At 42.5% G+C, this 27,093-nt stretch overlaps 1 protein-coding gene and 1 long non-coding RNA gene across 55 annotated transcripts in view; one reads left to right on the top strand and one right to left on the bottom strand.

Annotated features, from left to right (window-relative positions):
* LOC139080522 (uncharacterized) overlaps nt 1–27,093 on the bottom strand; it is a 95,647-nt gene that overhangs the window by 31,820 nt on the left and 36,734 nt on the right. For 4 of the 5 annotated variants that reach the window (XR_011535086.1, XR_011535085.1, XR_011535087.1 and 1 more), the window contains exons 2-4: nt 24,696–24,806; nt 24,511–24,604; nt 3,263–3,460 (exon numbers count right to left, since the gene is read on the bottom strand). This is a non-coding gene — a long non-coding RNA (uncharacterized lncRNA). Of the gene's footprint in view, nt 1–3,262; nt 3,461–15,641; nt 16,392–16,630; nt 16,769–24,510; nt 24,605–24,695; nt 24,807–27,093 lie in introns of those variants that run through there. The other variant, XR_011535089.1, reaches the window with a different exon arrangement.
* CELF2 (CUGBP Elav-like family member 2) overlaps nt 1–27,093 on the top strand; it is a 789,997-nt gene that overhangs the window by 742,279 nt on the left and 20,625 nt on the right. For 37 of the 50 annotated variants that reach the window (XM_070601472.1, XM_070601447.1, XM_070601441.1 and 34 more), the window contains one exon: nt 25,045–25,164. In XM_070601472.1, coding sequence (XP_070457573.1) covers nt 25,045–25,164 — 120 coding nt within the window. Of the gene's footprint in view, nt 1–25,044; nt 25,177–27,093 lie in introns of all 50 variants that reach the window. The other 13 variants (XM_070601463.1, XM_070601432.1, XM_070601438.1 and 10 more) reach the window with 1 other exon arrangement.

Genomic DNA, 27,093 nt, shown 5'->3' with positions numbered 1-27,093 from the left:
AAAATGAAGAGGATTAGCTCCTTTTTTAAGAGAAAGCAGTATTTAACTATATTTTGGCAAAAATTTTTCCAACCTGGGCCTTCATCTTCTCTCCCTTTTGGGAGTAACCAGCAGAAAATGACCAAATCATTGGTAAGCAGATGGAACTCTTTTTCTTATGAAAACTCTTTTCCTTGTGCAGCAAGCAGCCAGATAGCTCACAGCTTGGACCATCAATCCTTAAAGAATCTAACTTTGATATATTTAATGTAGTTACATTAAAATTATTCTATTCCAAAGGCAGACCATTATCACAAATGGACATTTTGGTTAACAGTCTCTGACCCGTTGTTTGCTTCTGGGGGTCATTTGACTTCATTAAAAGATGTTCTTCCATTGTGATATTTGGGCTGGAATGTGCCTTGGTTCCAGGGAATCAGAATCACTATTCGACCGTTTCATTCTTCTTTAAGAGAAGACTGGTCAGTCTAAGAAACGCAAACGAGGATGGAAGCTGATGGGTGCAGGCGATGCCACTGATCAATAATCGTTATTAAGTGGCTGTCTAGTGTTAGGCACTGCCCTCAGGGCTGGGGACACTGGAGGGGACAGAGCAGGTGCGCGTCTTGCTCTCATGAGGCTCCCAGTCTGTTGGGGGAACTCAGACAATAAGCATGTGTGATGGGCAGGTGCTGTGAAGAGAGCTCTGACAGGAAAAGGGGGAGAGAGAGAAGGAGATTGAAGGAAGCTTCCCTCCTGGAAAGGTGACACTGGAGCAGAAACCTGAATAAAGGGAAGGAAGCCACATAGATATCTGGGGAAGGGGCATTCAGGTCAAGGACAGAGCAAGTGTAAGGGCTGTGAGGCAGCTGGGAGCTTGGTGTGATGGCAACCTAGCAAGGAAGTTGTGGTGCTGAGCGCAGGGCTGAGGGCAGAGGAGGAGCGGAGGGATGATAGGGGAGGTCCACATCCATGGATCCACGTGGGTTCCATCCAATATGGTCAGGAGCACGACTATGCTGTAACCTTCATAAAATGCAGGGTACTCTAACAGCCTGGGAAGAGGGCCACAGTATGTGTTTAAGGAACTTTAAATATACTTGGCCATTTTCAGTTTCTTCTGAGACCTTAATGAAAGGGAAAATGTGTCCCGAGATGTATTTTCTTTCTTCCTGCTCCCGTCAAAACCTGCCACTGGCAAAGTGTCCTTCCCTTCGCTCTTTAAGTGGCATTCTGCCCTTCCGTAAATTCTGCTAACTGAGGTATCATGGAGAGTGAATTTGCTCTTCTCTATTGAGGAATGCTTTGCATAATAGCTGAAAGTATTTCATTAGAGTCCTGAAGTGTAGCAGCAGAAATGATTTAAATCTACATTTCAATTATTTTTCTTAAGTGTAACTAAAAAATCTGGCGTTTAAGTGAAAGTAAATTATTTGTCTAATTTCCATCAGGGACTTTTTCAAAGTCACAGAAAATGTGGTTAGTGGAATTCATGACTCTCCACTTCATCAGAGCAATTTCCTGTGAAATAAGGGGGGTAGGGCAGTTCCCAAGGCCAATGCCATTATTTCTTTTTTAAATGATAAAAAACAGGGCTTCCTATTGCACCATTGACAAGTCCAGTCAAACTGTGAAATGCTCTGTATAGACCTTGGTTTTACCTGATTTTAAATGTCTCTTACGCTTCAGACAAATCCATCTAGAAAGAAAAGGGACAATTCAATCCCCAAACTATTAATTTTTTTAATAATTGTAAATTTATCATTTCAATTTTGCATACCCAGGAACAGTCTCCCTACAGCATTATTATAAATGATTTTAAACAGTCTATGCTTTAAAACATGAAAGATTAAGCTTTAATTTTTGTTAAAAAAAAAAATCCCCTTAGGCAATAAAGAGGTTCCTTTGTCTCATGGCCTCGAAATAAAAATTAAAATAGTCTAAATTGCCCATGGTTAGAATAAGTGTTTCATGCAATTATCAGATGGTAGTGAATAAAATTAGAAATTAAATCATGAAAGAATAAAAACCAGGTAAATGCATATTATGCCTTTTATGAGTTTCTCACGGGTCTTTTGAAGCCTAATTTAATCGTGTTTCTTGTCTTTTATTTTGATATGATAATTTTTTCTTTGTTTACTTCAAACTCCTATTTAGTTAATTAATTCTTGGGTCATTTCTACTTACCCCATTTTGAACCTGTTTTTGAGGAATGTGTCTCTGTGTTGGTAGAAAGAGGCAAATTATCTCTAAGGCATGTAGCTAGGTCTTAAAGAAAGATGATAATATTTGTCTTCTACCCAGCTTGTAAATTTGCTGTTTTTGCCTGGTGATTTTGAGAGCTCAGAAGAGCATTGTTAGTACCACAAATGAACACTTCTTTGGCATTTTTCTGCTTAAAACATAGTATTGCATTCATGTGCCACATTCTTCCATTGGCCTTCTGTTTCCTTTTTTTAAAGGTGTTTTAAATTCTTCAGACGCTTCCTTAAGTCCACTCAGTCCAGTGCGCGCTTCAGGATAACAGATTATTTCTTTCAAATAGTGTGAGGCATTTTAAGATGCTGGGAAGCATTTTTCTATTCCCACCGTTGGCTTTTCAAAGAGTTTTCACTGTGAATTCTAGGCAGCATTTCTTCCCCATCTTCAGGATGTTGCCTGCCTCCTTGAGGCCGTGAGGGGCACAAAGTTACAAGGAAGGGGTGAAGCTTCCTTGTGGACTGTCTGAGACCGGAGGTGTTTTCCTGTGAGTCGGACCTCTCCTGGGCTCCTCACAGTTACCAGTGAGCGGTTACCTTCACTGTCACACGCCCGTGTCACCAGGGCAGCGGTGGACAAGAGCAGCAGACTGAACAGCTGGATGAACATTGGGAGACAAGTTGTCCTCAGAGTCACCCCAGAGCCTCTCGGTGTTGCAAGAGGCTTTACCCTGGCCCCTAAGTGTATCTGCATGTGTGTCAGAGGAGAACTCGCATCGTGGGAGGAAATGTGATTCTTAGGCTAATTGAACCCACATTTTTGAGCCTTCTACTTTGTGCATGGAAATGAGTTGGGCCCTGCCATGCCCTGTCCCAGCTGTCACATGCAAGGAGCAGGAACACAGGTAGAGTCTGATGGGGCCAGGAGAGAGGGACAGACAGACAATGAGCGCTAGGAGAGGCCATCTCCCCCAGGGCTGCTGCAGTGATCCCGCAGCCTCAGGAAGTGTCAAAGGACACTTCTTCCACAACCTTGTTCTCCCCCTGCCTCCGGCCCCGTTCAGTGGATCATCATCATCTCTTACCTTCCTCAGCGAAGTGATCTGTACAGCCAGCCTCCGGGTCGGTTGTACATCTCATCTGCCGCCACATCCGGTCGGTTCTCTCTCCAGAATAGCTCGTTCTTCCCCTCCGATCAACACTACCCAGATGGAGCCCTTGTTTCCGCTCCCTTTGTACTATCAGAGCAGCCTCCAGCTCCGCTCCTCCATCCATTCTGTACACTGTTGGCCAAACAGAGCAGCCCTGTTCAGATGCTTTGCATGTGGTTCACGGTTGTCTGGAGTAAAACAAACTCCGTAGCATGTGTTCAAGGCGCTCCCTGGTCTGCCTTCATCCCTTCATGCCAGAACTATCACTGCCCCCTAAGAAGCCCACCCTCCAGCCAAACCAGGTGATTCTTCATCCTCCCTGAACACACTGTCGGCTTTTCTGCCCTTACTCCTGCTCGCTTCTCTGCCTAGAATTCCTTCCCCCATCTCCTATGAAAATCTCCTACATCACCAATTTATTGCAGTGTCAGTGCTTAGATTAATGTACAGGCATAAAATTGGTGTTTTTAATGCACATTAGAAAAAGTATAGTTTATACTACTTCTGTAAATTAAGCTACAGTAAAAAGTGTTTGATAGTAATTAATCAAAATTGCTTTTAGAGGCTGGCCCCATGGGCTAGTGGTTCAGTTTGGTGCACTCCGCTTTGGTGGCCCAGGTTTGGTTCTGGGGCATAGACCTACACCACTCATCAGTGGCCATGCTGTGGCAGCGACCCACATACAAACTAGAGGAAGACTGGCACAGATGTTAGCTCAGGGTAAATCTTCTCAAGCAAAAAGAAGAGGAAGATTGGTAACAGATGTTAGCTCAGGGCAAATCTTCCTCAGGAAAAATAAAATTGCTTTTAATACTCTAATGCATATCTTTTAAGAATCAATGCAAATACCACCTCCACCATGAAGCCTTCCAGAAAGGATTAATTGCTTCCACATTGTATTTCTAACAGGAATACTAACTCATTCTAGACCTGGGTCAAATGCAGACTCCTTCATAAGGAGCTATATTAGAAGGGAAAAGCTGAAGACGGAGGAAAGCTGAGGTGTTGAGCAGGGCAGGCATATTCTGTAAATGCCACCCATCCACCCTTCTGCGTTACCACAGTACATTCTTCATACTTCTGTTAAGACACTCGACATATCTACTTTGTGGGATGGTTGTTTAGGCACAAGCCTTGTCTCTCACCTTCTAGATAGTAAGTTCTTTCGAAGTAGGAACAGTTTGTTTACTTGTAATCCCCCTTGCATTTGGAACAATTAATCACACAGAGGCCCTCAAATGTTTTTTTACTCAATTGAATAGCAAAGTAAAAATGTTCTAAGACAAATGTTTCAAAGCCATTTGTTCAGTCTACGACCTGTGCACATCGCTAAGAAGGAGCCTGCGTCTGTCATGGTGACACTTGACAGGGTCAGTGCACCCACCTCACGACCCGTGATTTGGTTCTTGAGTAACCCAACACTAGCCACACCCTAAGGGGAGTATTCAGGTCTGACAGGCTTCTGAAGAATGAATCAATATTAATTTACATTAGGACAAAGTCATATAAAGCAGTTTTTTATTCCAATAATTTTATGAAGATTGGCTTTTAAAAGAGTTCTGGTGTCATGATATAGAATAAGTGCGAGTAACATATCAAATAAAGGCATTTCATTTTCAGAAGAAACATCTTCTCTAAGTGGGCCTGTGAAAGATCGTCCTCAGAAAGCACTCCTTAACTGTGTGTGCCTCCCTAACCTCAGATAGCCCTCGGGTGCCCACACTAGTTAGGTAAATTTAACTTTTCAGAATATTTTTTACTCATGCTGTACTTTGGTGTTTTGTGTGTGTGTGTGTGTGTATGTGTGTGTGTAAGACTGGCCCTGAGCTAACATCCATTACCAATCCTCCTCTTTTTGCTTGAAGAAGATTATCACTGGGCTACCATCTGTGCCAGTCTTCCTCTATTTTGTGTGGGATGCCACCGCGGCATGGCTTGACGAGCAGTGCTAGGTCTGCGCCCAGGATCTGAACCCGTGAACCCCAGGCTGCCAAAGCAGAGCACACGAACTTAACCACCAGGCCACCAGGCCAGCCTCTACTTTGGCATTTTATTAATTCGGGGAGCAGTTACTCATTTGAAGATTATCTGGCTCTCTTGCCCTCCCATTTCTCTCCATTGGCCCATCTTTTTTCACTGCTTATTATCAAGGAGAAGTAAATCTCAGAACAATCCACTTCCCTTTCATTAGCTATACTTTTAAGTGTTTTAGTCAAGCAGAGTCAAGTCGGTGGTTCAAATTAGCTATTTATTTATGGGGTTGAATTCGTCAGACAGCTTTACACCCTTATTACTACAGAAAGAGGACTGACATCCCATTCTTTGCTCATTTCCTGCAAATTTTAACATTCTGTGCTTTTTTTTCTAGTAGGTTTCCACAAGTTAACTTGTTCTTGACATTACAGGGCTCACTTTATTTTAATCAGTGTTAATGGAGTCGAATGTTGCATAAAATGGTCCATAAGGAAAATATCACTATAGTGTTTATAATTTCTTGATAAATTTTTTCATTCAGGCAACAAGTATTTATTGAGTGTCTACTATGTACTTGGAATTCTAGGCTTTTGAAACACATGAGTGGACAAAGCTGACAAAAATCCCTGCCTTCATGTAGTGTATATTCTAGCATTAACCTTTAAAAAATATTTGACTAATTCCCACTATAGTAAAGCGATTTGGTTAGACTTTAAGCATAAACTATATTCTACACCCTTTAAAAAAATTTCCATAACCAATTTTTTGTATACCTTATGTTAAAATTGTGTAAATGAGACCAAGGTAGGAGAGGAGGCATATTCTTTCTCTTTCTTCCTCTTCTGTAAGCTGTTTCATTTTTCTATCCGTTTGACGCAGCCAAGGGCTCTGAGAGTAGTCTTCACTGTTAGGGTGGGTTTAGTAAGTGGTAAGACCAGAAAAAAAGAACGGTACGTGGCACTTCTGCTCTGTGGCTTCTCACCAGAAGCACTTCATGAAAACCAAGTTTTTTAAAAGTTCATTGGCATTTAAAACATATTTTTGAAAAAAGTAATAATTGGGAGTGGTCTGCTTTTCTAGTAAATGGTTCGTTATTTGGCATTGATCATCCTGCTTCTAGAGTTTTTTTTTAAAAAGAGAAAAAGGCATGCAGGGTCCAGCCCCATGGCTGAATGGTTAAGTTCATGTGCTCCGCTTCGGTGGCCTGGGGTTCACCAGATCAGATCGTGGGCACGGACTTACACAACACTCATCAAGCCATGTTGTGGTGGCATCCCACATAGAAGAACTAGAATGACCTACAACTACGATATACAACTATGTACTGGGGCTTTGGAGAGAAAAAGTAAAGAGGAACATTGGCAACAGATGTTAGCTCAGGGCAAATCTTCCTCACCAAAAGAAAAGGCATACAGATACTCCCAACCAGAGGAGGTTTGAAGGTCCCTACATGTGCTGGGTATTTTTGTTTGTTTGTTTGGTTGGTTTTTTTTGTGTTTTTTTTTTGGAGGAAGATTAGCCCTCAGCTAACTACTGCCAGTCCTCCTCTTTTTGCTGAGGAAGCCTGGCTCTGAGCTAACATCCGTGCCCATCTTCCTCTAGTTTATATGTGGGACGCCTACCACAGCATGGCTGCCAAGCAGTGCCATGTCCGCACCCGGGATCCGAACCAGCGAACCCCGGGCCGCCAAGAAGCGGAACGTGCGAACTTAACCGCTGCGCCATCGGGCCGGCCCCATGTGCTGGGTATTTTGATGTGGAATTACCTTTATATTTCACTTAGCATCAAGAAAATGAGAAGTCTCTTGAGCCAAATAGTCAGAACCACAGCTCATTCTCTAATTCATTCTAGTGTCCTGATCTGCCAGAGGGTTCTCAGCTCCCGCCATGAGAACAGCTTTGTGCGGTGGATGGGCAGCCCATGCAGTTGACGAGATGCCCCTGACTTAGAGCCGACTGCGGTCTCTTAATAGTCCTGAACTAATTTAAAGCTTAATAAAGCTGCCCAGCTAAGGCAGGGCAGACATTGATGAATCCCCACTCCGTAGCAGAGCCTGTACTTGGATTTGTGCAAGCTGATTCCCCCCGTGCCCTGAGAGCCGCTTGTTGGCCCACTGGCGGACAGATCCTGTCATGCGTTCTTAGGGCTGCCACTCACTCAGAGCTCTCTTCTCATTGCGGGGGGAGCGGGGTGCACTTCTTAGTATTTTTAGATATTGGCTCTCGTTCTTCGTGTGTTTGCTTTTGCTGGCTCTGGAGTCTGTGCTGTGTCCAGTTTTAGATTGACTGTCTGCAGCGCTCTGCACACTCTCCTCCATCATGTGGCAGATCCCCACAGATCCCCTTGTGATGGGTGTCTGAGCTCAGAGGTGTGTTTCTGTACCACACAACCACTCTGTGAGATTGTTTTCCCTACTCAATTATCCATGGTGCTGTCTGATAGCACCGTGTCATCGCTGCTAAAAAGCATGTCTTAATTGCTTAATTGTGTTTTAGATTGGATGGGAAAAGCCACAAAACTTTATTCTGGTCATAACTTCCCTGAGGTTTGTGATCCAACGTCCATGTTTTAAGACTTGAAAGCAACAAAATAGAAACGTTTAGCTGTTATGTGGTTTAATCCTGTGAACTGCTATAAACTGGATACAGTGGCCACATGCAAAAAATAAGCAAAACGCACCAACCTCGACAATCTAGCTGAAGAGCAGAAAGTGAGATAAGGTACAAGGTGTCAGTGACAGGAGAGATTCTACGCTGAGGAAAGAGGCAACATTTTTAATAGAAGAGCTGACATTTGAGCCAAAATTTTAAGACTAGGTGGAATTTTGAAAGATAGAAATAGAATGGAAGATATAGGAAATGTGTCAAACATGAGAAAAAAGCAGAAAAAGGACTGACTCAGCAAATGGAAATTCATCTCTTTTTTTTTTCGAGGAAGATTAGCCCTGAGCTAACATCTGCTGCCAGCCCTCCCCTTTTTGCTGGGGAAGATTGGCCCTGAACTAACATCCGTGCCCATCTTTCTCTATTTTGTATGTGGGACACCTGCCACAGCATGGCTTGACAAGCAATGTGTAGGTCTGCACCTGAGATCCGATCCAGTGAACTGGGGCAGCCAAAGGGGAGCCAGTGAACTTAACCACTGTGCCACCAGGCAGGCCCCGAAATGTGAGATGTATGGGAAATAATCACCAGGGACGGCCCTGAAAGCTAAGGAGCTGGGACTTTCTCTGTAGGCAGCGAAGAACCACTGAAGGACTTTGTGAGCACAAGAATGTCAGTGATGGGACATGGGTAGCGAGTGGTTGGGAGGGAGGACAAAGGGGAAGGGGTTGAGGAAGACAGAAGCGAATTTAGTTTGGGCACCAGTGGCACAGTATTTTCATTAGTAGAAAGAGGGGAGTCAGGAGAAGGAAAGTTTGTAGGAGAAGATAATTTTGCACATGTTGAGCTGAAGCACATGTGAACAGACCCTTCATTTAAATATGCCCAACGAGCAGTATGTTATCTGACCCTCGAGTTTATCACAGAGATTGGAGCTGGAAAAGTGGATTGACAATGAACTGCAGAGGTGAGGCAGGCTGATTCAAGGTGGGCAGTGGGTGAGATCGTTAAGTTAGAATGGCCAAGCAAAGCAGAGAAGGGGCCTGGTGTACTGCCTTGGCTGATGACTGTTTTTGTGGGACAGATAGAGGGAACCAGGAGGTGCAAAGGGGGCTGCTGGGGTAGCATGGTATCAGGGAAACCCAGCAAGAGTTTCAAGCAGGAAGGTGATGAAGGTGAGGGCAGGAAAGAGGTATTTGAGCTTAGCAATTAGAGAGTCTGTTCACCCTTGAGTGGCCAGTTCACGACGGTGGTGGAGTGGATGTCACAGTTCTGGAGGCAGTGAGAGAAAAGGGATGTGAGACTGAAGGCGAGAATATGTAGGACATTTTCATGAAATCTAGTGATTAAAAAAAAAATCTGTAAAAGTAGTACGTCAATGGGAGGAGAAAGTTTCAGATGGAAAAGATGCTAACATATTTCTAGGCTAAAGAGAGAGCCAGAACAAAGGAGAAAAGGAAGTGGTCAACAAGAGGTGAAAATTGATGGACTGAAGTCAGAAGGCATCTGGAGCGGTGCATGGAAGGCTCTGTCACGGGTTGTCTCCAGCACGGGGACGGCTCAGCCACCAAGCTCCTGGACCGCAGCCCCTTGCCCTCCCTCTCCAGCTCTCACCCAGCGTCAGGTGTACATATCCATATACGTGACGGGGCGTAACCCATAATAAATGATTGAAGAAAATGGATGTGTAGCCTTAAAAGAGGGAATGCCTTCACCTCTGAGATAGGAGCAGAAAGGGGTCAGGATTGGGAGGATGTAAAGAATTTAAGACAAAAAGGTATTTATTTATAAATACCATATATAGGTCAAGAATTTAAACATCTAGGGCTAGAAACAAAAACAGGTCATACTCATGGCAGAGGTTTAAAAAATAGTTAATCTAAAAAACATAGTCATTACAATATTATTCATATTTCTGGAGGATGTGGACTTCTTGACCAAGAGGTGAAAGACTGTGAGTTGGGGCGAGTCATTTAATCTTTCTTTCTTCAGTTTCTCCATTGCAAAATGGAAATGTCCACTTTCCTTTTCTTATTGAAATATTGAGGTTAATGTTTATGTATAATGCATACTGTTGCTTTCTTTTTTAAGACAACATTAAAGGATCATCAGGAAAGATTATTTCATTATTTTGTAGTGATATTAAATTCTGCCCCTCTGGACAGTAGGAAACTAGGTTAAAACTGGAATAAGATGCAGTGATATTTTTCTCTGAACCTCCTGACTTTAGAAAATGAATATCTCCCCACCTTTCCTAAAAATATTAGAATGTAAGTGCAGAGAGTAGACCCTTTCTGTATGTCTTTCTGCTTTGGGGCTTAGCTGAACACGTTGCCAGTGAACCTCCCACAGTACCTCAAATCTGACTTGAGGTTGTAGAACCAACGCACCCTACTTACCAAAGAGAAGACGGCGCTATTGGACTACATGGAGCAGGATGACCATGATCAGGCAGGATTTCCGTGTCATTTACAGTCAAGCAGTGAGGCCCTTAGAGAATCATTTGTTTTATTTCAGGCAACACACTGGTTTGTGCTCTGTGGTCGGCCATTTGCAAAGGTCACCACCCCACTGAAGTGCGGGCTTACACTGCACCTGCAGCTCACAGCTTTTCAGATCTAGAATTCTGCTGGATGATCTCCCGACCCCTGAACCTTGGTGTCATATTATCCAAAGGAAAATCTGCCTCCTAGAAATGAGTGTTATCCACCTGAGCAAACTACCCGCCTTCCAGGATATCCAAAGACCAGGATTCAGACAGATCTTCAGTGGCCTCCTGATGACATGCATTTGCTTCTGGCAGAAGTTCGTTTTCCTCACTCTCTCCAGAGTCTGGTCAAGTCATCAAATTTTAGAGTCGCAAGGAATCTTCAGGAGAATCTATCCAGGTGCCTCCTTCGTGGTCCAGATGAGGAGACAGAGGACTGCAGGGTTAAATGATTTGCCGGGGCGGGGGGGGTGGGGGGGGGACAGAGGTTGTCAGCAACAGATGAGATGACAATCAGTCCACCACACCATGAAATAGTCAAAAGCAGGAACTCCTGGGAACCCTCGTGAGGAAATCACCAGGGTTTTCCATCTGCGCCTGTGGCCGTCTGTAAAAACAAACATCTGGGGCCACCTAAGGGGAGAGATGTACTTTTATTTTGGTAAATTATAAGCACCATATCATTGGAAAGGAAAAAGTTTCAGTTTTCTCTCTCCTTTGCTCCATTCTTGTTAGATCAAAATATACTGAGTTTATATAAACTGACTTTTTAAAACTTGTAGCCCAAATTACACCTTCATTCTTAAGCGCCTGTCTTGATGGGACTGGGGAGGATACTAAAATTAAGGCAAGGTAAGGAGGTACCCAGGTTACTGACAACTAATGAAGTAGATTTCTTTCTTAGAAATATCAACTCGGGAGAGCTCCAGCAAGCATCTGGAAATGAAAATGAAAGTGAAGAACACAGTAGGACTACTGTGATACTGAATACTGAATGTGCTACTGCCCACCTTCCAGCACGTTTACTGTCATAGAATAATGCCTCAAAAGTAATTCCGAGTTCAAACAAGGAACTTTCTTCATCTAGTCCTTTAGACGCTGTGTTCCTCTTACGCGTCTTCTAGAGAACCACTAATGACTGTCTGGCCGGCGCTGCACCAAGCTAAGTTGTTTACCAGCCTCCTTGTGAGCTGGAATTGGTGTAGTGAAAGAAGACACTCCTACAGATGTTTTGGGGTAAAAGGTACTATGCCTGTTACAGATTGTCAAGGAGTGAGATCAGAACACCTGAGAACCTTTTTTTTTTAATTGCAGTCCAAGTAGTTTATAACATTGTGAAATTTCAGTTGTACATTAATATTTGTCAAACACCATATAAATGTGCCCCTGCACCCCTTGTGCCCACCCTCCCCATTCTTCCCCGGGTTAGCACTAAATTGTTCTCTTTGTCTGTAAGTTTTTATCTTCCACATATGAGTGGAATCATATGGTGTTTGTCTTTCTCTATCTGGCTTATTTCACTTAACATAATGCCCTCAAGGTCCATCCATGTGGTTGTGAATGGGACAATTATGTCTTTTTTTACGTCTGAGTAGTATTCCAGCCATATGTATGTATGTATGTGTGTGTATATATATATACACACCACATCTTCTTTATCCGATCATCAGTCGGTGGGCACCTGGGTTGCTTCCATATCTTGGCTATTGTGAATAATGCTGCAGGGAACATTAGGGGTGCATAAGTCTCTTTGCATTGTTGATTTCAAGTTCTTTAGACAAATACTCAGTAGTGGGATGGCTGGATCACGTGGTATTTCTATTTTTAGTTTATTGAGAAATCTCCTTACTGTTTTCCATAGTGGCTGCACCAGTTTGCATTCCCACCAGCAGTGGATGAGGGTTCCCTTTTCTCCACAACCTCTCCAACATTTATTATTTTTTGTCTTGGTGACTCAGAATTTTTTAACACCATTCTCAACACAAACCCCTCCTCCTACCCTCTCATCCCTCCTCTCCCCACCCCACCCCCAAAGTCTTTTAGGGAATAAATTAAAATGAGAGGTGTGGTTATTGTGGAATAATTAGCCCCGATGGGAGAAGAGACATTCCGTATTTTGTTAATGCCGTAGGGTTGGGACTAGCTCATAATAGTGCCTGGGTCACTGCTTAATTATCCTACTTCCTTATAACCTTCTTTGTATTGTTGGAACACAGCATCCAAGCTTGTTTGAGGCAGAACAGCAACCACAGACTCCAGTGTCCTGAGTATGTTTCGTCAATGCAGGCAATTTTCTCTCTTTGCAACTATTTTATTTCCTAAACCACAAAGCCACTATGCTTTCACCATCTCATTCTTCTGTGGAAAGTGTTTAATGAATGCGCTGAAGGCAGATCCTTGCTGTCTTCTGTTAATGTTGTTTCGTTGTAGCTGAAAAAAAAAATCTCTTGCTGTCCAGGAAAAGTGGGGAGGAGGATTAATATCAGGAAATTGATGCATTTAAAAGTTCTTAAAGGCACAGTTGTTTCTGGGATGGACTTATGCTGGACATGACCTGCTAATACACTGACAAAAGATGAGGAAAGGGCAGTGTTCATGAGGGAGAATGTTTTAAATGGAGAAGTGGTAAATGTGAGAGGTTGATAGCCCCCAGTGGCCACTTTTCTCCTTTTCTTGGTGGATCTGGAATCTGTAAAAGGATGGACGAATAGCCAAGTTCCCTACATTCAGCAGTCAACTTCATCCCAAACTGGGAATCCTGTTCATCATTCCACCTTCTACAAAGAATGAGAAGGAAGCCAGCGTTGACTTTGCATCCCTGTTCTTAAAGGGAAGGGGAGGATGAGGGTATCAGGGCTGCTCTTTGAACTTGGCCCTGTGCGTGCTCCTCCCTTCACAGAGGATGTCCACCGTAGTGGCAGCCTGGAAAACTGAGAGCGGGCATCTGATTCCTTCTGTGTAAGAGTTACGTCAGAGGAACGAAGGGTATCTCTGCTCCTGTCCTGGTGACAAGGAGCAACTGGCATTGTTGATTCTATTTTTAAAAATAGCCACACCCTTTCTCTGGCATGTGAGCCAAAAGGAAGGATCTGATGAGTCTTCCTCTTAGGCTCAGTTGTGTCATTAGGAGTCCTCTGTGAGGCCACAGCATGCGATGAAATGGGACACCCTTCATCCAGCTCATTAAGGCCTACACGTTGGCCTCATCCTAGAAGAGACTAGCTAGGGAGTCCAGTGTTCCTGCCACAGCCTGCAGTAGGATTTTCATCTATTCATTCACTCAGTAAATACTTACTCTGTGCCTATTATGTGTCAGTTACTCTTATGGGTTCCAGGACATAAGACAAACAGAACTCCTGCTCTGTTATAAGCTTAACTTCTGATGGGATTTTTTTGTATAGAAGATAGAACCATATCTTGCTCATGCCCCAAACTAAATTTTACATGCAGGCCTGTTGGGATTTGGTGGTACTGCACTCAGACACCTGACCAGTGGTTCTCAGACTTTAGTGAGCAGAAGACGCACCAACAGGGCGTGTTCAGAGTCCTTGGCCCCACAACCAGAGATTTCGGTTCAGCAGGTCTGAGGTAAACGCCAGGTGATTCTGACACAGGAGGTCCTAGACTATAACTTTAAAAAAGTGACATCACTCCATTAATCGTGTGCATCATTACCACACCCTCAAAGGGCAATGAGGTCCCTGCCTCCAGCAGACAGAATGATTCTGACTAAATGGCCAGCAGAGCATCTTGGCATTCCCAGGCCCCAGGTCAGAGGGAGTTTACGCCCCAAAAGTCTGGCCTTTCTCTTGGTGGTCATCTTCTCCATGAACCAGTCACTTAGGATTTGAGTTGGGTGTGCTCAGTGGAGCAGCTACTGCTCCTGGGGAAGAAGGCGGTAGAAGGTACATTCAGTCTTAAGCTTGATCAGGCTTGTTTTTATGTAAAGCCCTCTGGTCTGCGGTCTCTAAATAGACCTGGGGTTTTCACATAGTTCAGTGATGCTGTGGGCAGTGAAAATTAGAACCTTCACTGAAGTTCTGCTTCAAACCGGTAGAATTCTGCCTTCTTGGAGTCCTCATTTCCTCTGCCAGGAGATACAGCCAACATATATTTGGCACTCGTAGAAACGATAAGAGCTTTTCAAAAGTTGTTTATTGGACCTCTGAGGCCATCGAGCCTAGCCTCAGGGTCTGCTGAAACCCCCCGATACAGGACCATCTGGCGGCCTCTGCTTTTGTATTGCCACCAACAGGGAGAACGTGCCTCTGAGCAGCTCGGCTCACATGGGAAGACTTCGGTCCGTAGACAGGTCTCCTTTACCGTGAACCTGCCTCTCACAGCTTCCACCCACTGATCCTCATTTTGGTCTCTTGAGCTACAAAGAATGTCTTTCTGATGTCAAGACCTGAGACTGTTTTCCCTTTGTCTTCTCATCTCGAGGCTAGATTTTACCTTTTTATCAATAGTTTTGCTCTCGCTCGCCTTTCAGGCCTGGACACCCTCCTGCAGACAGTCCCGAAACTATATCCACAGGTTGAGAAGCCTGCAGAATTAGTCATCATCCATGCAGTTGCCTCTCTAGAGGAAAAACGCTGAATCTTCATGTCAAATGTTGCAAAATGATGTGAAAAGAATGTAATTTCTCCTTTTGAGGACAGAATAACCAGGTTCTCATCCTTCAAATACAGATTGTCAGCAGTGTCTATTGATCACCTTCTGTGTGTCACACATTAGTGCCACCTCATTTGATTGCATGATTATCATGTCACTTCTCAGAGATGGGTTGCATTATTCCCATTTTGCAGATCAGTATTAAGCCTCAGTAAGTTGAGTGGTTTGCCCGAGGTCTGACAGGTGAAAGGGACAGAGCCAGAAAACTAAGGATGAATCACAATGACTGCAAGTTCATTACTTCTGTAAATAAATCTTTAGCCACAAGATAGGTGCAGGATGCAAAATAGGAGTTTAAGTTCAATATCAGTATAATGTCAACTCTCTGTAGGTGGGGAGCTGGGTTCAATCCTGGCTCTAGGACTTGGAGCTGTGTGACCTTCCATCCATTATTTTACGTCACAGGATAAATGATTAAATGAGCTAACACCCATAAAGTGCTTACAACAATGACTGGCACATGGTAAACCCTCAGTAAGTGTTAGCTATCCTCATTGTTATCTTTATTCCTGATAAAACTAAATTGGAGAATATATTAGTTTTCTATTGCTGCTGTGACAAATTACCACAAACTTAGTGGCTTAAAACAACATGAATTTATTATCTTACAGTTCTGTAGGCTGGAAGTCCAACATACTCACTGGGCTAAGATCAGGGTGTCCACAAGGGCATTCCTTTCTAGAAGCTCTAGGGGAGAACCCATTTCCTTGCTTTTTCAACTTCTAGAAGCCACTGACTTTCCTTGACTCATGGCCCCTTCCTCCATCTTCAGAGCCAGCAATGTCTGCTCAAGTCCTTCTCATGCTGCCATCTCTCTGGTTCTCTCTTTCGATTCCCTCTTCCACTGATAAGGACCCTTGTGATTACATTGGGCTCACAAGATAATCCCAGCAAATCGCCCCATCTCAAGGTCAGCTGAAGAGTAACTTCTACTTCCTCTGGGTCGTGTATCCTCACATAGTCACACGTTCCAAGAATTAGGACATGGACATCTTTAGGAGGACCATTATTCTGCCTACCACAGAGAACAGAGCAGTAACTCTTACCTCCCTCTCCAGACATACCCTGGGGACCCAAATAAGCTTAATCTACCTACCCAGAAATACAGAAGTTAGCACAAAAAGAGAACAGGAAGGCCTTTATCAAGCACCCACTCTTGTATCTCAGTTCAGTGGCTCCTCCCACGGCCCAGTCAATGTCAGGTCCTTCCCAGTCTCTCCAGCCAGATTAGTCACTGTTCTTCCCATTAGGGACATCAGGCTGGTGGGGGCTGGCAGGGTGGGTAGTCCAGTTTATCCATAGAGCAGAGAGAGGGCCTTTTTCCTGAAAAGTAAAGCAAAGGTCCTTTTCTCTCTGGAAAGCTGAGAAAAAGAAAATAAACATTTTTCTCTGGCACAAAGAAATGTAAAAAGAAAACAAATGAAATGTTATTTTTTACTTAGGTAAGATTAGGCTTGCTGGTTTTCGGGTTGGTTTAAGCAAGTTTTCCAAATAGCCCTTCTCCCATGACTGTTACGTATCTAAATGGCAGGCGGTGTTTGGCCTTCTTGTCAAGGACTCACCCACACAGCCCATCCTGTGCCACCACTCCCTCTGTGCCCTGGGCAAATCCATTCAGGCTTCTGACCCTCTGCTTCCTCATCTTCAAAGTGGAGAAAAGACCCCCTGTGTAGTTCATGGGCTGCCTGGGAGGGTCCAAGCTGAAATGAAAGAATATGTGTGAAAGACTTACTGTTATTTGTTATTGTTGATGGGCGTTACGGAAGAGAAACGAATCCTTGAGCTGGGTGGGTGAGCCCAGCTCTCAGCTCTAGTTGAGATATTGGACAGTGGTTATTCCAGGGCTCTTCTAGAACTATTATCTGTCTTGTCTTTCCTTCCTTCCTTCCTTCCTTCACCCTGGCCTAGGAGGGGACCTAATGACCTAGGCAGTCCATCCGTGACCTGCAGTTCTGACCTGAGCCAAGAAACTCTTTTAGATAAATTGTTCATCCAAGACCGACCACAGCTCTGAGGAGAAAGGACCCAACTCACCCCTTAGCTTGGGAGAGGTGTTTAGGGCTCACTGAGTGGAGTCTTTCCAGCAATGAACTAACCTGGTCAAACAAAGACATTCTATGACCAGGTCAAAGTGGGCACATCCTCACCACCAGTCTCCCTTTGCCACTAGTTGCCCTCACTCTCTGACACCCCTACTCTCCCCCCTCCCACATCTTTTCACAAAAAGGCAGAGAACTGTGTTTGCCATGTGAGGTAATAAAAACATGGCTTCTGTTTTTGGCATGGTGATTTTATTTCCTGGTTAGCCAGCTGGTCAGAACATCTTTTGGCTGGTTGGTAGTTTTTAACCAGTGGTAAAATAGGCATAAGCAGGACCTAGGACAGGTTATGTCTGCCACCACATGAGCAAGGTGAGGCAGGCTCTGCTTCCCCCACTTCCTGTGCAACTTCTTATTTGCATGGAGCAACCTTCTACTAAAAGAGGTGCTGTGGGCGAAGATGATCCGACATTTAGTTACCACCCTTCTCCACCCAAAATGTTCCTTTGGCGTTTTGGAAACAGTTTAATTGAGAAACTGAAGGATACGGTTCTCAGTGGAGACGGAAGGGAATTTTAGGTGGGCAGAGTGCAATTACCCGAGGCAGCATCTTGCCAGTCTGCCAACACAAAAATAGGGAAATGTGTGTGTTGGTGGCATTTAATTTGTCTCTGTCTATTGTGTCTACAGTCTCTTTCTCTATTGGGCATCTGTTGAATATTGGGTTTTGAAGTACTTGAGTGAGATTGGCTGTGTGACAAATTTGAGTTTTTCTTTTGCTTTAAATGGATTACTTGCTAGAATTCGAAGGTTCTTAAAGGCAGCTAGATATGTAATCAGAATATCTTCTCCAACTGAGATGCAAACTGGGATGAATTTTCAGAGTATTGTCAAAGATATGGAGCACATGGAATCTTCTCATTTTAAGGCAGGTTATATAGTTCATTTTTCTTATCTCATGCTTGACTCCTCTCCCTCCTGTTTTCACCCTCTCCCCTTCTGCTGGGACTATCCAAAAACAGCTTAAGAGCTCAGAAAACTACATTCAGTCCAGTTCACCATAGCCAGTCTCCCTGAGTTTTTAAATAAGTAGAAAACCAAGACATAAAGAGACCTCTAATTTGCCTATTGCTTCTTATTGTCAGTGACAAAATGGGCCCACTGAGTTCCCAGCCTCCTCACCTCTCCCATGGCCCCCTCAGCCCAGCGTCCTCTGGGCTCGTGTGGTGTATGTGTCTGTCTATAATGAGTTCTCTCTCCAACTCACTGTTCACCATTGTGGTTGTGCGTTATCATAAAGAGCAGAGTATAACTTCAACCCACCTCTTCCTCAAGCCCATCTTACAGACTTGAAAGATGTGAAAAACCACCTAGGAAACCTGACTTTGGCCAGTTCTGATGGCATCCAGCTCCTTTACCCTCTTGCCCTGAGTGCAAGAAGGTAGCTAGAAGTCGACATCCTGCTGCTTTGGATGCCTTGGATGAACGTGCCAACAGGCAGCGTCTGTGGGCCAGCAGGTCCCAGCATGGCTGTTGCAGAAAGATAAGGGCCTAGGGACTGGATGTGGGATCCTCTGTGATTTCCTGTGATGTAGAAGAGGGTCATCCAGCGGAAACAAGACCAATGGCCATGTAGTCATCAATAATTGAAGATGTTTACACTGAAAATGGAGTAGAGCATATCTCCTTTTTTGTTGTTTTATGAAATACGTCCTATACAGGCTTGTCTCTTCTTCAGTTCAACCTGGACCCAGTAATTGAAGGGGATCTAAAAATCCCCAAATGGTATCAGATACTGTGCCAAGTTCATAAGATGGATGCATTATTTTTTTTTCTCCATTTAAAAATGATGAAACAGAAGCCTGGGGAGATGAGGAAGCAGTTTGCGTCCAAAGCACTCAGTCTTAACTATAACCCGACTTCGCCTCCAGTTTTCTGTTTTTAAAAGGGGCTGATCAAGTTGTGATGATGTGTCACCGAGAGCCAGAGCTTCATTTTTCAGGACCTGTGAGGCCAAGCCAGGAAACTTGTGCTGTCCTTCTCGGGGATGCCCATCCTAACCCATCTTTAAGATCCTTCCCAGCACAGATTAGATGCAGGGTCACCCACCCAATGGGTGATGCAGAGGATTCGAGACTAATGAGGTCTGTGCTGTAAATGGGGTCTGAACAATTGAAATGGCAGAGACTAAGGTGAAGGTCTGGCATATGTTTGAGTTTCCAGCAATTATAACGAATGCTCCACATCAGCATCAGCATGATGACAGGTCTCATAAGGTTTTCTAGGAATATGATGGTGTCCCTTACTGATAAGGACTTTCTTCAGGTTATTCGTCTTGGTGCTTTGGCACCCATATTTCTCCATCATTGGTGGGGATGGCAGCCAAGTCTGGGGACCTTTCTGATAATAATAACTCATACATGTGTCTCAGATGAGTGCCAGAATATCCTGAGCCAATTCTCAATTTACTCCCCTCCATACCTCATCCCAGTTTCTGTCAAACTCATTTCCAGTGGTGTTTGAGGCATAGCTCATCTCCTCACTCTGTTCCTTTCCATTCATTTCCCTTCTCTTAGATCTGAATGAAGAGTCTGAGGGAGATAAAGAAAAATAGAGCCCTAAATCAAGTAGGGGTTTTCTGACAGTCATTGCATTCTGGCACTAGAGTTCTTTTTAGTTACATTTCATCAGAACAGAGATTTTCATGAAAATATGCTAAGGTCCTTTGCAATGCAAGCAGTTGACCCAATGTTCTTTCTGTCTAAAATTGTTGTAAAGTCTATATCATCTCATTTTAGTCACCAGTCCAGCTCCTGTGGTTGCTGTTTGCATAGTATATATTTTTCCATCCATTTACTTTCAACTTCTTTGTGTCTTTGCATCTAAAACGTGTCTTCTGTAAACAACATATATAGCTCTGGTTTTTGGGTTTTGGCTTTTTGTTTCTTTTTTTTTTTTTTTTTTTTACCCAGTCTGACAATCTCTGCCTTTTGATTTGATTATTTAATTCATTCACATTTATTGTTCTTATTGATATGGTTGTATTTACGTGTACCACTGTACTTTTTTAAACATTTTTTAATGGAAATATATTTGGCATATAACATTGTAGAAGTTTAAGGTGTACATGTTGATTTGATTCATTTATATGTTGCAATATGACTGCCATTGAGCATTAGCTAACACCTCTGTCACATCACATAATTATCATTCTGTTTTGTGGTGGGGATAATTAAGATCTAGTCTCTTAAAGTTTGATGTTTATAATACAATATTGTCTGTAATCACTGTACTGTGCATTAGATCTCCAGGACTTATTTATCTACTTGTTGCAAGTCTGTACATTGTATTTTTTGTTTTCTGTGGTGTCATATCTTTTTGTTCCTCTGTTTCTCCTTTATGGCTTTATTTTGCATTATGTGAGTATTTTCTAGTATAACATTTTAATTTCTTAAATGATTTTTTTAATGTTTTTCAAGTTTATTTTCTTGGTGATAGCTCTAAGACATATAATATATACCCTATCTTATCAGGATCTACTTCAGATTTATACTAACAATGCCAGTAAGATACAGAAATGTTCTTCCTACATAACTCTCTTCCTCCTCCCCTTTTTGTGATATTATTTATATACATCTTACGTCTATATATGTTCCAAACCCAATGATATATTGTCATAATTATCACTTTATACCATCTTATGTCTTTTAAAGAAACTGAAAGAAGAAAGGAGAGCAGGTATATATCTATAGAGTTTGCTTGTGACTTCCTTACTTACCATTTCTGCTTCTCCTCATTTCTTTCTGTGGTTACCATCTGGTGTAATTTCTTTGCTCCAATACAACTTTGTCTCCCTGCCCACCTCCTTTGTGCTTTTACTGTTTTAGGCATCAAATTTTAAATCACTTAGAAGAAGAAAGGAAAAATGCAATTATACTATGTTTTACAATTACCTACATAATTCCCTTTTTTGGTGTTCTTTGTGTGTGTGTGTGTGTGTGTGTGTGTGAGAGAGAGAGAGAGAGAGAGAGAGAGAGAGAGAGAGAGAGAGAGAGAATTTGAATTACTGTCTGGGGTCACTTGCTTTCAGCATGAAGAACTTCCTCTAGTACAGGCATACCTCATTTTATTGTACTTTGCTTTACTGCACTTCGAAGATACTGTGTTCTTTATAAGACCTTCCACCACCAAAAAGATTACAACTTGCTGAAGGCTCAGATGATGGTTAGCATTTTTTAGCAATAAAGCATTTTTTAATTGAGATATTTACATTGTTTTTTTGTAGACATAATGCTATTGCACACTTAATAGAATACAGCAAGTAGAGTGTAAACATGACTTTTATATGCACCAGGGAAACAAAAAGTTCACGTGACTCACTTTACTGTGACATTCTATTTATTGCGGTGATCTGGAACTGAACCTGCAGCATCTCCAAGGTATGCCTGTATTTCTTGTAAGACACATCTGCTAGCAGAAAACTGAACTTCTCTCAGTTTTTGTTCATCTAGGAATGCCATTATTTCTCTTTCATTTTTGGAAGATAGTTTTGCTGGAAAGAAGCTTCTTAGTTCATAGTTTTTTCTTTTCAGCACTTGAAATATGTCATCCCACTGCCTTCTGGTCCACTGTTTCTGCTGAGAAGTCAGTTTTTAATCTGACTGGGATACCCTTGTACATGATGAATCTTTTTTTTCTCTTGCTGCTTTCAAGACTTTATCTTTGACTTTCAGCATTTTTACTATCATGTGTCTGCGAATAGCTCTCTTTGTGTTATCCTACTTGTAGTTTGTTGAATTTCTTGCATATATAGATTATTTCAGTAACATTTCATTCATTATCTCTTTGATATTTTTTCTGCTCTTTTCTCTACTTTTGGTACTCCCATTACATGTATATTAATGTACTTAATGGTGTGCCACGTTTCTCTGAGGCTCTGTTCATTTTTCTTCGTTCTTTTTTCTCTCGTTCTTCAGACTGCATAATCTCTATCAATCTGTCTTCAACTTCACTCATTCTTGTGTCTGCTCAAATCTACTGTTGAACCCTATAGTGAATTTTTCATTTCTGTAATTTACTTTTCAATTCCAGAATTTCCATTCTCTTCATTTTTATAATTTCTCTCTCTCTGATATTCATTATTTGATGAAACATTGTCATCATACCTTTGTTTAATTCTTTAAGAGTGATTTCCTTTAGTTCTTTGACCATATTTATAAGAGCTGCTTTGATGTCTTTGTCTGCTAAGTACAGTATCTGGGCCCTCTCAAATGAGTTTATGTTATCTGCTTTTTTCCAGTGTGTGGATCACACTTTCTTATTTCTTTGCACACCCCATAATTTTTTGTTGACAGCTGGACATTTTAGATAATACAGCAATTCTGGAGACTAATCCTCCTCGCTCTCCCCCTCTACCAAACCTGGCTCCTTTTTGTTTGCTTCCTTGCCTATTTTCTTAGTGACTTAGCTAGATGAGTTCAGCCAAGTCTATTCTCCTTCTGATGTCACTCCTTAGAGGGCACAGCCTTAGGCTATGAGCAACATTCTTATATTTCCTTTTTTAAATGGCATAATTCTTCCAAATGGCTCTCTTTGACTGCCTCTCTGCCTGATCTCCCTAGAAAGCTATAACTTAATAAAACTGATTCAAGAGGAAAAAGAAAAGTTGAATAATCCTGTTTATTAGAGAAATGTAATTAGTATTTTAAAATCATCCCATGAACAAATATCAGATTTAGATCATTTTTACTGGGAAATTCTATCAGACATTTAAGTTACAAGTAATTTCAATCCTATACAATCTATTCCAGAAAATGAAAAAGTAAGGACAGTCTCTCAATCACTTTACGAGGTTAGGAAAGGCTTGGTAGCAAAACTAAGGACAGTACAGAAGGAAAAATAAAGGCCAATCTTATTCATGTACACAGATGAAAAAAATCCTAAACAAAATATTATCACATAATGAAGCCAAGGAATTATTGCTAATTTTGCTAGGTGTAATGATGGTTTTGGGGTTTTAAATATATATATATATATATATATATACACGCTATTTTTAGAGTTGCATACTAAAGTATGTAGAGGTGATTACATAAGGTCTCAGATTTGCTTTAAAATATACTTAGGGGGAGTAGATTGGTTCTCAAATATTCTAGCATCTTGATGGGAGTTTATGGGAGTTTGTCATGTTATTATCTCTGCTTTTTTGTGTATTTGAAAAGTTTCATACTACAAAAAGACTAGAAACATAGACTTGATTATGTATAATTTTCTTTTAAAAAGAGAAAGAAAATACATATTTTAAGGTGGCAAAAGCTAATGCCATACCTGGACAGAAATATGACAAGGTGGGGAATTCATTTTTTTAAGCAGTTGATCTGGCCTCACCCAAAAGAGATCCCAAGCAAGGTACACTGCAAGCACTTGCAGTCTCTGAAGGCAGAGCAGGGATGTGCTGGACAGGAACATTCTAGGAGGATGGATGAAGTTCCCAGCCAGTGTAGATGGAAAGGAAGTTCACATATGCACGGTGATTTCACAGCTAGAAATGGACCAAGTGCTTCCTTTAGCCGTCGTCAGTTACGTTTAGCCTTTATCTCCATCATCAGGATAAAGTGAGATGATGTGTGTGAAAAGTCAGCAGATTGTAAAGCTATGCAAATGTGTACAAATGTAAGATACATTAAATGTTATTTACAGAAGCAATTATACATGTAAAAGGGAGGGGAGTGCAACTACTTTGGAAAAATGTTTGGTGTTTCCCCAAAGTGTTAACCACAGATTTATCATATGACCCAGCAATCCTAGGTATATGTACTCAGGAGAACTGAAAACATATATCTACACAAAAACTCATACACAGATGTTCACGGCATCATTATCCAAAAGTGGAAACAATCAAAATGTCTACAACTTAGGAATGGATAAACAAAATGTAGTGTTTCCATACAGAAGACTATTATTCAGCGATAAAAAGGAATGAAGTACTGACACATGCTACAACATGGATGAACCTTGAAAATATTTTGCTTAGTGAGAGAAGCCAGTCACAGAAGATCACATATTTTATGATTCCACTTGTCTGAAATATCCAGACTAAGCAAATCCATAGAGACAGAAAGTAGATTCATGGTTGCCAGTGTCAAAGGAGAGGGAAGAATGGAGAATGAGTGCTAATGGGTATGGGTTTCTTTGGGGAATTACAAAAATTTTCTAAAATTAGATAGCGATGCTGGTTGTGCAACTCTGTGAATATACTAAAAAACACTGAATTGTCCACTTTAAAGGGGTAAACTTTATGATACGTGAATTATATTCCAATAAAGGTGTTATGTAAAAGAGTGAGTTAGGGGGACAGAGGAAGGAGAGTTAGGGCCAAAATGGTTTTACCTCATATCACTCACCGCCTCTATTCCCACCACCACCTGGGTCTTGAAGTCTTCTGTCAAACTCAGGAAGATGTATGATTCTTTTTTTTTAAACAGCATTGAGAAAATGCTAAAAGTGTAAAGCAGAAACAATAAGAAAGCCAGGAATTGCCATTTTACTCTCCCGCCCCTGCCTCTTTTTGTGCCGGTAATTTGCTCACCTGGACAAAGATGTGGCTTAGAAGACTGAGGGAGGATCAGCATTCCCAGAAGAATAGGCCTCCTGGTCTGGAATTTTCTCCTCCCAACCAGTAATGAGCATATTCGAGGTACTGGCAAAACAGAACCGAGATGATTATTTTTAATCACCGAATCTAATTGTCAAAATTGCCACAAGTACAATCCCACGTCTTTCATACCGAACTCAGAAGCATGTTCCCAGGCTCGGGGGGATTGAATGACTCCCCGTTCCATCTGCTGCGGTGAGAACAGATTACTTTCTGGGCCAGTTGGCTTTCACTCATCTTGTTCTTTCTCTCCCCGTTTTCCTGTCTCCCTTTTGTTTTTCAGTGGCTGCTTCAACTCCCAACTCCACTGCTGGTGCAGCCATGAATTCTTTGACCTCTCTTGGGACTCTGCAAGGACTGGCGGGAGCCACTGTTGGATTGAATAATATTAATGCACTAGCAGGTACCATAAACAGTGAGTATTTGTTGCTCTGGTGGACAGCCTTCCCCCAAATTCGCCACAGAAAATGGGCAGCCAGAAATGACCTAAAAAGGAATTAAAACTTGGGATGGAGGAGCGCATGCTTTGATAGGCAAACTCTACCTACATTCATTTGCCTCAAAAAATACCCAACCCTCGCCACCCCTGGAGTCTTCTCTAATATGTCGCATGTGTATTCATCCATAGATTTCTGTGGTTGACAGATATTTGCAGGTTTCAAGGGTTTTGGTTTTTTTCTGTTCTTCTTGGAGGCAGGGTGTTATAACAGAAAAATTAATAGACTAGAAATCAGGATGCATGGGTCCAGCTCCAATCTGCCACCAGTCACCTACAGGATTTTAGGCAAATCACTGCCCCCACTCTGGGCTTTAGAGTCCCCATTTGAAAACTGACAGTTCTGGGTCATACAATCTTAAAGGTGCCCTCCAGCTCTAAAAGCTAAAGATTCATGACAGTTATATAGGCCGAAAAAGGAGGCCTTGGAAAGAAGGAAATGCAGTTGAATGGAGAGAAGCCGCTGCTAGAGGTGACAGCATCTGGAGTCTTTATTAAGCACCCACAGGCATGAATCACCTACAGCAGTGCCTCTCCAAAGGGGCGTGATTCTCCCATGGCAGGCTGACGCAGAGGGGGGCAAGTCATTTACAGAATTCCTTAGTTCTGAAACACGGGGACTCACCAGAGAACTCTAGGTTCTGTCCTACAGAATGGCCTTGCCACTTCTAGAATCTTAGATCTACTATCCTCTGTCCAGAATGGTACCTGGCCAGAGGATACATATATTTTAGGCTTGTGCTTAGCGTTGGCTCCTATGTTGGGGGAAACTGATCCTGAACCCACAGAGGAGACATTTCACTTGCCTTTCCCTAGGTTCGGTCCCTACTGGGTGGCTGAGAGTGGCCAAGCCCAGCAGGTCCATGACAGCCTAAAGAGATTCTGATGTGGGGGCCCAGTTACCTACCAGGCACCCCAGGCAACCCAACATCTGCCCCTTTGAAGCTTTAAGAAAGGGGACCTTGGCAAGTTGCCCTATTTTAAGCCATGATTCAATAAGTGAACTATTTTTAAAGTGTGATCAGGCAGTACAATTTTTTTTAAAGCAAAAAAAATCCCAATGATTCTATACTTTGAAAAAGTTCAGAAGGAATACTGTGCAATTTATTTGGTACAAAAAGAACCTAGAACTCCCTGAAATGAAGACTGATAAGAAAATCACTCATATATTTAGAGGTGGGAAATTTTCAGGTTTTATTAATCCTTTTATTCAGATGTTCTGGGGAAAAGAAAAAACACTCGGCCTGAGTTTTGTCTGACATAGGCCAGAAAAAGAAGAAAAAGACTTTTCTTTCCAGATATGAGGGCTCTTGATTAGCAAACAGTATATGAAGTGGTAACCATGTGATGGCAGAATGTTTTATTCCAGAGACACTGCCTCCTGCTCCCCCTTCCCAGCAGTCCAGGAGGAGCCTCATTGCCTTGACTCCTGTTTCTGACCTTGTTCTGCAGACGCTCCAACCCACCTGTCCTCCCCTTGGGGGCAGATGTGTATGTGTGTGCACATCCCTTCATGCTGCTTCTCTTGCCCCGGGACCTAGTTCCCCTAAAACAAGGACTTTGATTTGATCATCTTCCTGTCCTTGGTCTGCAAAGTAACAGGCCAGTGGGAATGGCTGTCCTCCTCAGCATGTGCTCACCACTGCTGTGTGTTGTCCTCCTGTCTGTGTGGTCCCACCGCTCCATCCTGTTCTGTTGGACTTTGCTGGGATTTTCCCATCGTTATCATAAAGGACTAGAGAGGGACTTTGTTGAATGGCAGAGAAACCATGACTAGTTCTTGTGTGGGGTCTGTGTTGTACAAATTTTGCTTCTGGCAAGGACAACAGGCTTCAG

The sequence above is a fragment of the Equus przewalskii genome, chromosome 30 (genome assembly GCF_037783145.1).
Source record: "Equus przewalskii isolate Varuska chromosome 30, EquPr2, whole genome shotgun sequence".
Taxonomy (NCBI): Eukaryota; Metazoa; Chordata; class Mammalia; order Perissodactyla; family Equidae; genus Equus; species Equus przewalskii.
Note: the sequence above shows the minus strand (reverse complement) of the source record. Positions and strands in the feature narration are given on the sequence as shown.